Genomic DNA, 12,891 nt, shown 5'->3' with positions numbered 1-12,891 from the left:
AATCTGCAAAAGAGCACCTGGACCATAGGGGCACCTGAAAACCCAAGACATTCTGAACAGATTGTGCTGGGGGAGCCAGACACATCTGAGAGTAAATTCCAGCTGGCTGATGGTTTAACACAGCCTGGTGAAGACAGGGGGAGGATGGGGGTGGGGACTCCATTGTCCATCTCCATCACCTGGTACCGGGAGGTACCATGCGTGTGGCCCTCTTTGTGCTCAGGACAGTCCCTCACTGTGGAAGGTTGCTGAACATAGATTAGAATTCTCTAGATTTGGCTGTCTTCCCAGCCCCAGCCAAAAAAAAACTGTTGACTTAACATCTTTGTGTAAACCAAAAATTAATGGTTGAAGAAGCCGGCAATACAAGCTGTCCCCAGAGAAGTGATAGGTGAACTTGACTGAGAAGACAGGAAAATCAACAACTAGAAATCGATAGCATCGCGGTCCTATAGTGAGGGGGAAACAGCCCATCAGAGGAAGCACAGTCTTGGGGAGGGGGCAGTGAAGGAAGCCAGGGTTTCCATTCTTCTCTCCCTCTCTAGCCTTGGTGACAAGATACACATTCAGAAAATACCTGCTGCAGGAGTAGCTAAATTAACAGTTCTGCTAACTATAGTATCTCTTTCTTTTGTCAGGCTGATAAAGATGTCAAGTCCGTATATGAACAACCTTATCATCCTCGGAGGAATGCTTTCCTATGCATCCATCTTTCTCTTTGGCCTGGATGGGTCCTTTGTCTCTGAAAAGACCTTCGAAACCCTTTGCACCGTAAGTCATTCTGCACATTCCAGTGGTTTGTGATACAAGGTTTTCTTGGTGACCACAATCACCAAAAACACAGATACAAACCCATAACTGCGTGAAAATACATGAACAGGCAGCAGACAACTTGTTCAGCCATTCAGGCAGTTCAACAGGGCAGCGTGGTATAGCTTTCAGACCAGAATGGACTTAAGTATTGCCTGTAAAATTAAGAGCCTGTATTTAACAGGCTGTTGCTAGAAGACAGCCCACTGAGAATGATTGAATAACCTAGAAAAGCAAGGGAGAAAAATGCCCACCCAGGCACTGTGCCTGGGGTCAGAGTCAGGGCTGTGTAAGAAGGAACAAGTCTGCCCACCAACCTTGACGGCCATCACAGAATATAAGGAGAGGTGTTTGTATGGATGACTTTGAGTTGTACAGAAAAGATCGCTTTCCTTATTCTCTATTTAACAGCAGTGTTTCTCAACCCTTTTTTTTGCTAATTGCCCCCATAAGGAGCCTTTTTAGGCTTTTTTTTTCTAATTATCCCTTCTTGAAATTTCAATACCAAAGATATACTGTATTTCTGTTTATGTACTGTTTATATACCTATAGTTTCTATATAAAAGAGTAATAAATTTTCACATTCAAGAACCAGTGTTGTCCCCCTTGGGAACTATATCACCCCCACTGAGAATGCATATATTTAAGGAAGCCCAAAACAGTGTAATTTATTTACTATATTTTAGCAATGTTATTTTGAAAATTAATTAACATGTTTAAAAATGTTGTTGCCTAGTTATTGTTGTTATTAGTTGTTTTTCTTTTTAAGGCGTTTGTACGTTAGCAGTTAGCAATTGTGTAGAACTCAGTTGAAAGTATCATTGGCTTACTTTTTAGGATGAGGATGGCCAGTTGGGATTTATTTCTGGACTTTACTGTGATCTCTCAGAACTGGGTAGGACATGCAGTAATTCATCCAATTCCCCGCCTGGAGGACCAGAGCTAGAAGGGATGGTCAAAGGATCAGTGTTGACCAGATTAATCCAAAAGCAACTCTTTTGTTGTTGCTGTTTTCTATTAAGGTGTTAAGAGCAACGTAGGCCCTTTTTTGGAAAGCAGTCTCTTTTAGATTATATTTGCTGCTCTGTAGTCTCAGTGTCGCCCACTACTGGACGATCATAAAGTAAAGGTTGGCAGTGAGGATTAAACAAGTGGAGGACCCCTTAAATGTGCTGCAGGTCACCACCCACACCTTGGACTTTCAGGACTGCATCGGGTCTGTCAACTTAAAAAACATGAGCAACGTGAGAATCGTGAGTTAAGTTTTATTTGGGACAAAATGAGGACTATAGCCCGGGAAACAGCATCTCAGATAGCTCTGAGAAACTGCTCCAAAGAGGCAGCGGGGAAGGTCAATATGTATGTGATTTCGGTGAAGGGGGGAGTACGTGCAACCAAGCACAGATTTTTTGCAGGAGGTTACTGCTAGTCATGAGGAGCAGACGTCGCCATGAAGGATTTTAGTGCTTTTCTAGATATGAGGAGATATAAGAATTGGAATCATAAAATTGGCTCCTAAAAATATCTAACTATCTGAAGACCTGTTCTGCCAGGTTTTCCCAGAGCACAGAGTGCCTCATTCCTGCTTTCCACCCTGAGCTCCTTTCAGGGGGTATTGAAAGTCAGCAGCTGCAGCAGCACGTGATTTAATCCTTGTAGAGGTGGATGGCAAGTGCCAATTTGTAGTTGACAGATCCCCAGACTCTGGGACAGCCCGTGGACTGGAGGGAAGTCCCTGGAGCACGTGGTGTTGCTCCCCTGATTCCTGCAGATGATGACATCGGACTGACTTGTTAATAGCCAGCTTCAGCATGAATTGTCAAGCAAATGAGATGTCCCCAGAACTCGTACTTTGTTTGAAAGGTTCCACTTGAGAAGTGCGTGGTCAAGTCCCCAATACCCCAGGGGGTCCCTGGGGTGCTCAGGCATCCTTCCTCTCTGGGGTGGACCTCGAGGGCAGTTAGGCCCCACGTGCTCCAGAGCTCACCTGATTCAAGCTTCCTACTCAGAGTTCTTTATTCTGCCCCGTTTCACTCTGCCCTTCTAGGGGTTAAGGAGGTGAAGTCGAGTCACAAGTCCCCCACGTGCCTGGCATCAGAGTGCCGGAGTCAGCTTCCGGAGAAGCTGAGCCACTCAAAAGTCCCTGTGGGTGTGGGTTAGCAGTTTGTGCCCGCAGAAGTGTGACCCTCTGGCACAAGGATGGTGACCGCAGCTTGTGTCTCGCTCGCTAGAGACGGTGTGAAGCGCTTGAGGTCCCCTTCAGTTCTGCATCAGCACGACTTCTGTGCCCTGTGGGGCCTTGTGAGCTCATGGGTGCCATGTGTGTCTGTGGTCAGCTTTCCTGGGCAGTAGTGTGGCCCGAGGGAGGGGCTGCTCCCAAGGCACCCTGAAGAAGCTAAGCGAGGGGTTTCCCTCTTCCCTCTGTCCCTGGGGACGCCCTCCCCAAGTTTGAGGAGACCATGACAACGGCAATAATGAAAATGGTTCCAGGGGCCGGTTTGGTGGCTTCTCATTCACACGGCGCTCTGATCTTTGGTGGCTCCCCGAGAGCTGAGGGGCCCTCCTTGATGTACTGGCCGAGAATCACGGGGGCAGAGCTCCACCTGGGTCCCTCCCAGCTCCTTGTCGCCGGCTCCTGCCACCTGGGAATGCATCCACTGGCCCGAGGTCCCATCTTGGGTGCAGAGACATGGGGCCCAGCCCTTGGAGAGTCTCTCCCTCCCAGAAGGGAATTCCTGCCATCTCACCATGCTCACGAGCCAAAGGCCGTCAGAGCACAGGTGCTTCCTGGAGTTTGCCCCGAATTCTACAGACACTGGGTGACGCAGGCTAGGGAGCCCAAACGAGGGCATCCCCACACCCCGGTGTTTTCTCTTAATGAAGCCTGACATTCTGTTCTGGGAGTCGTGCTCATTTGCGTGAGGGGAAGGCTGTCCTGGGAAGCCTGGCAAGGCGGTATGAATAAATCATAAAGCGCTTTACAAATCAGCATTAGCTGGAACATGAGGGCTCTGAAGATGTTAGGGCCTGGTTCTCCCCACCCTGAGGATTCATTTATTTGCAGTTGGGGCTGTTTCAGAGGCTCTGCAAGGGGAAGCCCACATTCGTGACTGTGGAGAAAAGGCATAGATTAACTAGTGTGGATTGAATTGGGTCAGCACAAATGTGTGCGTGGCTAAGACCGGGGTCACTTATTTAATCATCCCCAATATTGATTGCTCAGGAAGGGGAACCAAAAGCTCTTAAATTAAGAGCCTAAGTGCACCCCAGTGGGTGCAATGTGGGTTGTCCACCTGCTATTCCAGAGGGTTTGTGGCTCCTTTGTTTCACTTGGCGCCTTGGATTGTGTACTTTCTGGGCCTAGGAGGCCCCCAGTGCGGTGAGCACAGGTCTTCAACAGCCTGGGCTTGACTCTCGCCCCCTACACATACTACCTCCGGACTGTGGAGGTGACTTAGCCTCTCTGGGCCTCAGTTTTGTCGTCTGTGAAATGAGCACAACAAATCCCTATGCGGGACTGTGGTGTGGGCTAAATGAGACAATTCAGAGGAGCCGCCTGGAGTGTAAGGCAAGTAACGGGGAGTGGGCAACTTTCTCCCTGCCACGGTATAATCTCCTGGCGTCCCACACTGTTTCTGTGGGAAATCTCACAGGACAAGGGACAAGGTGGATCACGAAGCCAGCTTCAGATGTGGAGCAAGAGAAGGCACAGTTCAGTCTGTTCTGCTGCCATATGAATGCCACTTTTTTCCCTTTTAGTTTTCAATATAGAAACTAAACACAGTGATAAACAGTAAACACCACCTCAGGAAGAAACCTGTGACGATCACGGGATTATGCCTCTCTAGGGGCTGTGCCTCTGCTCAGAAGGGCCGTTATAACTCGGACAGCGGGGTGGGTACGTGTGTGAGCATGTGTACACACACTCACACACACACACAGAGCTAGGGAAGCAGTCACACTCAGTTCCCATCCCCCACTCCCTCTGACCCTTTCTGGCATCTTCCCAGCCTAGTTCCAGCGAGTCTTGCAAACATCTCGCAGCTACACGGTGCTGTCTCCCTGGACACTGAGTGGGTAGTGTAATCACCATAGCAACATGGCCCCTGTGGGCACGAAGCTGCCTATGAGGACAGTGCTGGGCGTGGGCTAGAGCCCCCATGCCAGGGGGATGGGAGGGCCCTCACACTTGCTTATGCAGCTCAGGAATCCCAGCCCCTGGCAGCCCAGAGAGGGAGCGAGGTGGGTGGGGAAGAGAAAAGGTGCTCGCCTTCCTTGTGGAATCCTAGGCAGAAACCCCAGCAGGAGCGTGGAGGGGTAAGAAGGGACTCTGCAGTGAGGACGAGAAGACCCAGGTGGGCCTTTGATCCAGTGCAGGTCTCAACAGCTCCAGGGGCATTCAGGGCATTTCTGGGCGTGGAGGTGGTCAGCAGTACCATGTGAGCTCCCCCAAGCCTGTGCCCTCATAAAATTCAGCATTCTCTGCTGTGATTTACCTTGGGCCAGCAGCCAGGTGAAGCCTTTCCTTCAAATCCCCACCTGACAAGGCAGGGTTCACTGTCCCCGCTTCACAGGAGAGAAAACCGAAACTCTGTCATACATGGCTAGGTGGCAGGACCAAAGTATGGAACTAGCTCTGTCGGACTACAAAGATGTCTGAGACATTTCATTCATTTTTTTAAGAAATATTTTGATTTTTTGTTAGCGGGTTTATACCAGGAAAATCAGGTCAACTAAATTCTTAGGAATCTGGGCAGTATTTATCTCAACCAAAATTTTTGTCTGTTCAGATTTTTTTAAATTGGAATATAATTGGTATCCGCAGGGGATTGGTTCCAGGAAACCCCGCAGATACCAAAATCCGAGGATGTCCAAGTCCCTTATATAAAATGATGTAATATTTGCATAGGTTATAAGCAATCCTCCCATATACTTCAAATCATCTCTAGATTACTCATAATACCTAATACAATGCAAATGCTATGTAAATCCAATGTAAATGCTATGTAAATAGTTGCTGGTGTGGCAAATGCAAGCTTTGGTTTTTGGAACTTTCTGGAATTTTTTTTTTCTTTTTTTTTTTTTTCAGTACGTGGGCCTCTCACTGTTATGGCCTCTCCCATTGCGGAGCGCAGGCTCAGCGGCCATGGCTCACGGGCCCAGCCGCTCCGCGGCATGTGGGATCTTCCCGGACTGGAGCACAAACCCGTGTCCCCTGCATCGGCAGGCGGACTCTCAACCACTGCGCCACCAGGGAAGCCCAGCCCTGGAATTTTTAAAAAAATATTTTCAATTTGCTCCCTGTTGGTTGAATCCGTAGATGTGGAACCCACAGAAACGGAGACCTACTGTAATTCACATACCATAAAATTCACCCTGTTAAGGTGTATAATTCAGTCATTTTAGTATATTTATTCATTCATTTTTGATACATCCCCAAAGTATAGCATAGTGCCTGGCATATAAGAGAATTTCAGCCAGAATGCTTGCATTCAAATCCTTAGCTACACTACTTCCTGCTGTGTGACTTGAAGTTAGTTAACATCTCTGAGCTTTAGTTTACTCCTCTGTAAAATGGGCATACTCGTAGGATTGTGAGGGTTAAATGAGATAGTGCATGTAAAGCACTTAGTGCCTGCCACATAACAAGATTCAGTAAATGCTAGCCATTATCATTATGAATGAATGAATGAATGAGTGAATGATGGGACTGTGTCTGAATAACTGTGTTCACCTCTGGACACAGCTAAGAGATACTAATAAAGCAGAGCAAACTTGGCATGAAGAAGAGGCTGGAAAACTGGGGTTGATGCTGGTTGATTGCGCGTAGGTATGTCCATGGCAACTTCCAGCTTTACATGTCCTTGCTCTGCTAGATCTGGGTCGGGGACAGACTCAGGGCCTAAGTCAAAGCCAAGCTGCTGTACCTCAGCCACCTTGAGTGCTGAAAGGGGCCTCAGGGCAGGCTGCGAGGGAGGTAAGAATGACGCAGGTGGGATCTCTTGGACATGAGTCCCCAGTCACTGGAGTCTGATGTGAGAACTAGGAGAAGCCAGTTCAGCCCAGGGCTGCTCTGATGGAAGCACCGAGGAGCGTGGCTCAGCTTTATCTCCCAGCTGCCTCCACTTGCTGAGATTCCTGACTCCTTTATTTTTTTTACCTTTTATTAGAGTACATATACACATACACATTTCATAAGCGTATAGCTCAATGAATTTTCATAAACTGGATTCAGCTGTGAATCCAGATCAAGAAACAGGCCATTACCAGCATCCCAGAAGCCCTTCCTACCTGCTTCCAGGTACTATCTGCACCCCCCTCCCAAGAGTAACCACCGCCCTGACTTCTGCCCACACAGACAGTGCTGCTCAAAGGGCACATGAATCACCTGGAGACCTTGGTGAACGCAGATTTCGGCTCAGCAGGTCTGGGGTGGCCGGAGGTGCCGCAGCTCTAACAAGCTCCAGGGTGATGCTGACGCTGCATCCACAGACCACGCTTAGAGTATGAGGTCAAGATTAGAGCCCATGCTTATTTTTGAGTTTGTCTCCTGGAGACTGATGATATAAGGAAATGGAAGCACCAGAAACTCTGTCCCGTGAGAATCAGCAAGGCCTGTTTGGGCCAGTTGGGAAAGGCGATGCTAGCTCTCCACCCTGGAATCTCAGGAAGCAGGGCCTTCACAGGATGGAGTGCTGGGTTCTGGATCCTGAAGCGTGCTCTCAGCCATCCACCCTGCTCACAAGAGGTATAGGAATGAGCTCCGGATAGGCAGCAGCTGGGAAGGGATGGAATAGTGGGGGTCCGGATACTGGATTTGGAAGCACGACGTCCTCTTCCAGCCCTCTTCCAGCCCTCCCAGAGATGCTAGGATCTCTGACTCAAAAGGCAAAGGCTACCTGGGAACACCCAACTGGCCTCCCAGTAAGTTCAAGAGTGGTAGGAATTAGTGATGTTTTCAAGTAAAAGACCATAAATGTCTGTGATATTTTTTTGCTTGGCGATTTTTTTTGAGACAGTTGAGGGAGAATCTGATGTAAAACTGTGGTTTGGGGGCTATTTCAGCATGTGATCCCATGTTGTTGTGGCTGGCCATATGGTCAAGTGCTTTGTGATTTCAGAAGGTAGCAGGAAAGCTGGGCCAGGGGATGCCCACAGGGTTTGATGGTTACCTTTCCTGGCAGATTTAGATCAACTCAGGGATGTGGCTGAAGGAGCTGGTGTTGGCAAGGCCTGTTTGGGCCAATTAGGGTCCTGGACAGGCCACAACCTCCCCACCCCCATCTCCTTTGTTCTTAGCCATCCAGGGTCTTCAGTTGTGAAGGGCTCCCTAGACCTCTGGCTTGCAGAGGAGGGGGCTGAGGAGGGTGCCAGGGGTGCCCCAGACCCTCCAGCAAATGTACAGATGATGTCCCCCCATCCCACACACCCTCATGTGGATTACTGCAAGCCCCAGCCCTTGTCTTATAATTCATTCATGTGGTAACATTTCCCAGGTATCTACTGTGTATGAGGGTCTGCAGGCACAGAGCTGGATCACTGCCCTCGGGGAGTTAGCGTAGATGGGAAGATGGGAAGATGTAGTTAAATAACTCCCATTCGGTGTGTTCTATGCTCTGATGGAGACAGGCCTAGGGGAGGGAGTGGAGGGACCAATCAGGGAAGGCTTAGAATAGGCGACCCCTCAGAAGGAGCTGCAGTTATTAATGGAAGTCCTGAAAGATGCCTCCTATTTGCTCACAAAGTTCCTAGCAGCTGCAGTCTCAGTGGCACATCCATCTCTCCTTCTGATTCCAGTGCTGGAATGGCTGGAAGAAGGACCTCAGTCCTTGTCTTCTTTGAAGAAAGAATTCAGCAAAGAGACCAAGATTGTGAAATAGAGACAGTGTTTATTAGAAGCAAAGTACGTGTGGAAGAGCACACAGGCGAACTTGGAGTGTGTTGTACACAATAGGGGCGGCTTAGGTTGCTTATATGCGGGCAGTTTTCCAGTTGTCTCTGGCCAGTCGTCTCGCTTGTGCCCATATTTGATCTGACACTGGGTCCTTCCTGGTGTGCCCACACATCTCTCAGCCAAGATGGATTCCAGCACAAAGGTTTCTCGGAGGTTGGCAGGACATATTACGGGCCGGCACTTCCTCCCTCCTTTTGTGCCTCCCCTACACTGAGGACCCCTTCTGTGCATGGGCCAGACTGGGAAATCCTGTTGACCACAAGAATAAAGACGTTGTGGTCACTTTGCCTTTCACCTAATCCGGGCCCAACGCTCCAGCTGGTCTCTTATCTTGAAGTATCAGCAGGAAACCAGTTGCAGCTGCTCAGCCTGGGGCCTATACACCTCCTACCTCACTTCCTCTCCTGCCTCCACACCCACTCATCCACACCTTCAGTCCACGGAGCCGCATGGAGGTGCACGTCAGCCCCCTCCCCAGCACACACCCACACCCCTGCTACCACTGCCCATCTTGAGAATGCTGTGCTTCCAGAAAGCTCCCTAACCTCCAGTCACTGAGGTACCTGCGAGGGTTGTGTGGGGAAGGGGAAGAAGGGCCTCCTCCTGTTTCGTTGCCTGAGCCAAGGCCACCAAGTACGGTTATGTATTTTGTGCACTGCACAAGGGTGTTGGCGTCAGGAGTGGGCGGGAACTGAATATAGCCTGCGATCTGCTCTCTGAGTCGAGTTCTTCAGCTGATAGGGTCTTAAGGAGGTGGGGGCCTTTCAGAAAGGGCCTTGAGGGGGTGCCTGTTGGAAACTCCTTCTCCTAGAGAGGGTGGCTTCCTCTGATTTGCCCCAGGTCTCCTAAGATGCCCCACTGGCCCTAACTTGGGTCCCAAAGTACCCTTGTTTGTGCCCAGAATCTCCTATGGGCCCTTGAATTGTTCCCCCAGAAAGTTTTTGCTGTGCTCTAAACTCTAGAAGGCATTTTCTATGCAGATCTTACTTAAAGGACCCTGGGTAAGATAGAGTCTTCTGGAGCTGTTTCTAGAGCATGCTCTTCAGAGGCATATTGCCTTGGGAAACACTCCGAATCTCTTCACCACCTCTCCCTCCAGAAAGACAGGCAGGCCCTGGAGATCCCAGGCTGAAGTCTCACCTTTCAGCTCCAGACTGTAACGCCTCAGGGTAACAGAGGTCTGGGGCTTGCTTTTAGATAGTCTGGGTCTCCCTTGCCTGCCTTCTCACTATTGATCATGTGGGGTGGACAGTCAGAATGAAACAAAAGGCCCTTTTTCGAACCTTTCTGGACAGCAGGAAAACGGCTCAGCCCCCAACATCCAGCCAGCCGACAAGGCTTCGTCCAACCCAGTCATCATCAGAACAGACCTGCAAGGGAGGCTGTGTGTTCCTATTCCTGCTGGTCCCCAAAAGAGCCGTGAAAGCCCTTCACTCTGGCAAGCAGGCCTTCCCAAAATCAGTTGAATGAGCAGCTAAGCAGAATTGCTCTGGGTGTAGATTTTTCTTCCATCTGGAGATGTGCTCTAATTGCTTTTTCCTTTTTCATAGTTGAGACTGAGATGGCCACTGCCTGCCTAAAATTCCTCTTCCCCATGGTTGCATGTCAGGTTGTGTGCAGAGGGGGCCAGGGGCTTTATGTCTAAGGAGAAAAAAGGAAAGACATTAACATTAGAATAAATGTGTTTAAGACTTTGGGAGAGAGAGTGAAGAAGCTGTTTGTCTTATGTTGATGAATCAGTAGAGACTTGTATTAGAGGTGATGTAATCATTAGAGAAAACAGAATCATTTGAGCCCTGCAGAACCTTCTAGTTTATTTGGCATCATAGAGCCACCCAGAAGGGAGATACTTGGGACGTCATCAAATGAAACTTCCCTCAGCACAGGAAGTGCCCCTATAGCACCCTGAAATGAGGTCCTCCAAGCTCTGCTTGAATCCATGGAGTGATGGGGAGCTCACTATCTCCCGGACAGCATATTTCGTTGCGAGGAAGGGACCACTGAGGCCATAAGCTCAGCCTTTTTTGCCATCCAGTTCTCCAGTTATGTCTGCAATCTTCCTTTCATGTGCTTGCTCAAGCTCAGCTTGCACATTTTTGGTGACAAAGATCTCATTACCACCTAAGCAGGCCCACCCAGCCCAATCACCCCCTCAGTGCTGGATCCAGAGATTTAAAGGTGGGCAGTGTAGGCCCTGCACCATCTCGTGGGAGAGGCAGGCAAGTAATCAAGTGGACATCATCTCAGAAACATGCATGACCAGCACAGCAGAAACATGCATGAGGACAGAAATCTCAGGGAGGAGGCAGCTGTGACCTCCTTGCAAGCTCTGGGAGGGGCTTCTCAGAGGAGGTGGCCCACGAATATGGATTTTGGAGGACAAATGAGAATCTGTGAAGAGCTTAGAGAGAGGATGGCATGATGAGTGGAGGAAATAGCCAGTGCCAGGCCCGCATCGTGAGCCAGTGTGATGTGTGGGGACGTTTAAGCAACGTGGAATTGCTTGGGTGTGAAATGCTCTGTGGGCAGTGGCTGGAGAGATGTGGGTGGTGGGTGCCTCACCCTGCCAAGAATCTGTAGTTTAACCTGCGGGCTCCATGGGGCAGTAGAGGGTTTAAACTCAAGGAGACTTGCTTAGATTTGCACTGGAGAACAGTCCCTCTTGGAGGTGTTTGATGGGTGAGCAGCAGGTGAGGGGAGAGGCGGGAGACCAGCTGGAGGCTCCTGCAGTGGTCCGGCGAGCAGTGATACAAAAATCAGATATTGATTAAGAACCTCAGCCCTTTACATACCTTCTTTCATCTCATCCACACAACCACTCCACGAAGTCAAAGGCATTAGTTACCCCCATTTCACAGATGAGGAAACTGAGGCTCAAGGAGGTTACGTGACATTCCCAGGTTCATGTAGATAGTGACAAAGCCAGGACTTGAACTCCTGTCAGTCTGGCTCCAGAGTCCCTGATCGTAATGACTAATCTGGATGATACCACAGGAACAGAGAGGAGGGGTGTACTAACAAGAGACATGGGAGTACGATGGTCATCAGGCATAGCCCTGGCAGCAAACAGAGCCCACCCCGGTGCTTCACAGGAAGAGACTCCAGTGAAGGGACCACCTACAGAGGTGTAGGTGGGGTTAAGGAAGAAAATACAGGTGTTGAGGCAACCGCAGGAAGCCCTCACCACTCCCAGGCCTCTTCCTGAGCCCAGAGAGGGCCAGAGCCACGTGAGGAGCCCAGCTGCCGCCAGAGACAGCACAGAAGCAGTGGCTGCAGGGAGCACATACCCCGTCTTCTCTCTCCTGGCCCCTCCCATCTCCTGATGGTGCCCTCCATCCAGCCAGAAGCCAGAGGGCAAGGGAACCTGGGAGGTGCAGGCGTGGGAAGGGCAGAGAACGGGTCTGGGGGTGGTTCAGCAGAAGGAGATGGGCCTGGGGACTGAATAGGAGAGTGAGGGTAGGGGAGGATTCCTGGGGGACTTCCAGGTCCCTAACTTGGGTGACAGGTGGATAGTGGCACCATCCCTGAGTCGGGAGGAAATGGAGCTACTCAGTGGAAGCGCTGATGGGCTCAGCTCTGGCTCTGGAGTGTGAAGGTTTTATGGGACATCTAAGTGTCACCTAGGTCTCCAGTGACAGTGGCATACGCAGGTCTGGAGCTCAGAAGAGAAATAGGAACAGGGAAAGAGATAAAGGAATTGTCAGCACAAGGAAAATGGTTGAAGCCTGAGAGTGGGAGTGATAACTCAGGGAGAGCCCTTTTAGGACAAAGAGGGTCGAGGACTGAACCCCAGGGTCCATTTCCATCTTAAAACAATGGTGGGGCTTCCCTGGTGGCGCAGTGGTTAAGAATCCACCTGCCAATGCAGGGGACACTGGTTCGAGCCCTGGTCCGGGAAGATCCCACATGCCATGGAGCAACTAAGCCCGTGTGCCACAACTGCTGAGCCTGCGCTCTAGAGCCCGTGAGCCACAACTACTGAAACCAGTGCGCCACAACTACTGAAGCCCGCGTGCCTAGAGCCCGTGCTCTGCAACAAGAGAAGCCGCCGCAATGAGAAGCCCGCGCACCTCAACGAAGAGTAGCCCCCACTCATCGCAATTAGGGAAAGCCCACGTGCAGCAACG

General features: G+C 50.1%; 1 protein-coding gene across 2 annotated transcripts in view; it reads left to right on the top strand.

The window, feature by feature from the left end:
* The window catches only part of GABBR2 (gamma-aminobutyric acid type B receptor subunit 2), a 369,318-nt gene that overhangs the window by 286,806 nt on the left and 69,621 nt on the right, over window positions 1-12,891 (top strand). For both annotated transcript variants that reach the window (XM_004271474.3, XM_049711134.1), the window contains exon 11: window positions 639-771. In XM_004271474.3, the coding sequence (XP_004271522.1) occupies window positions 639-771 (133 nt within the window). The remainder of the gene's footprint in view (window positions 1-638; window positions 772-12,891) is intronic.

The sequence above is a fragment of the Orcinus orca genome, chromosome 6, assembly GCF_937001465.1.
Source record: "Orcinus orca chromosome 6, mOrcOrc1.1, whole genome shotgun sequence".
Taxonomy (NCBI): domain Eukaryota; kingdom Metazoa; phylum Chordata; class Mammalia; order Artiodactyla; family Delphinidae; genus Orcinus; species Orcinus orca.
This window is presented reverse-complemented; position numbering and strand designations above follow the sequence as displayed.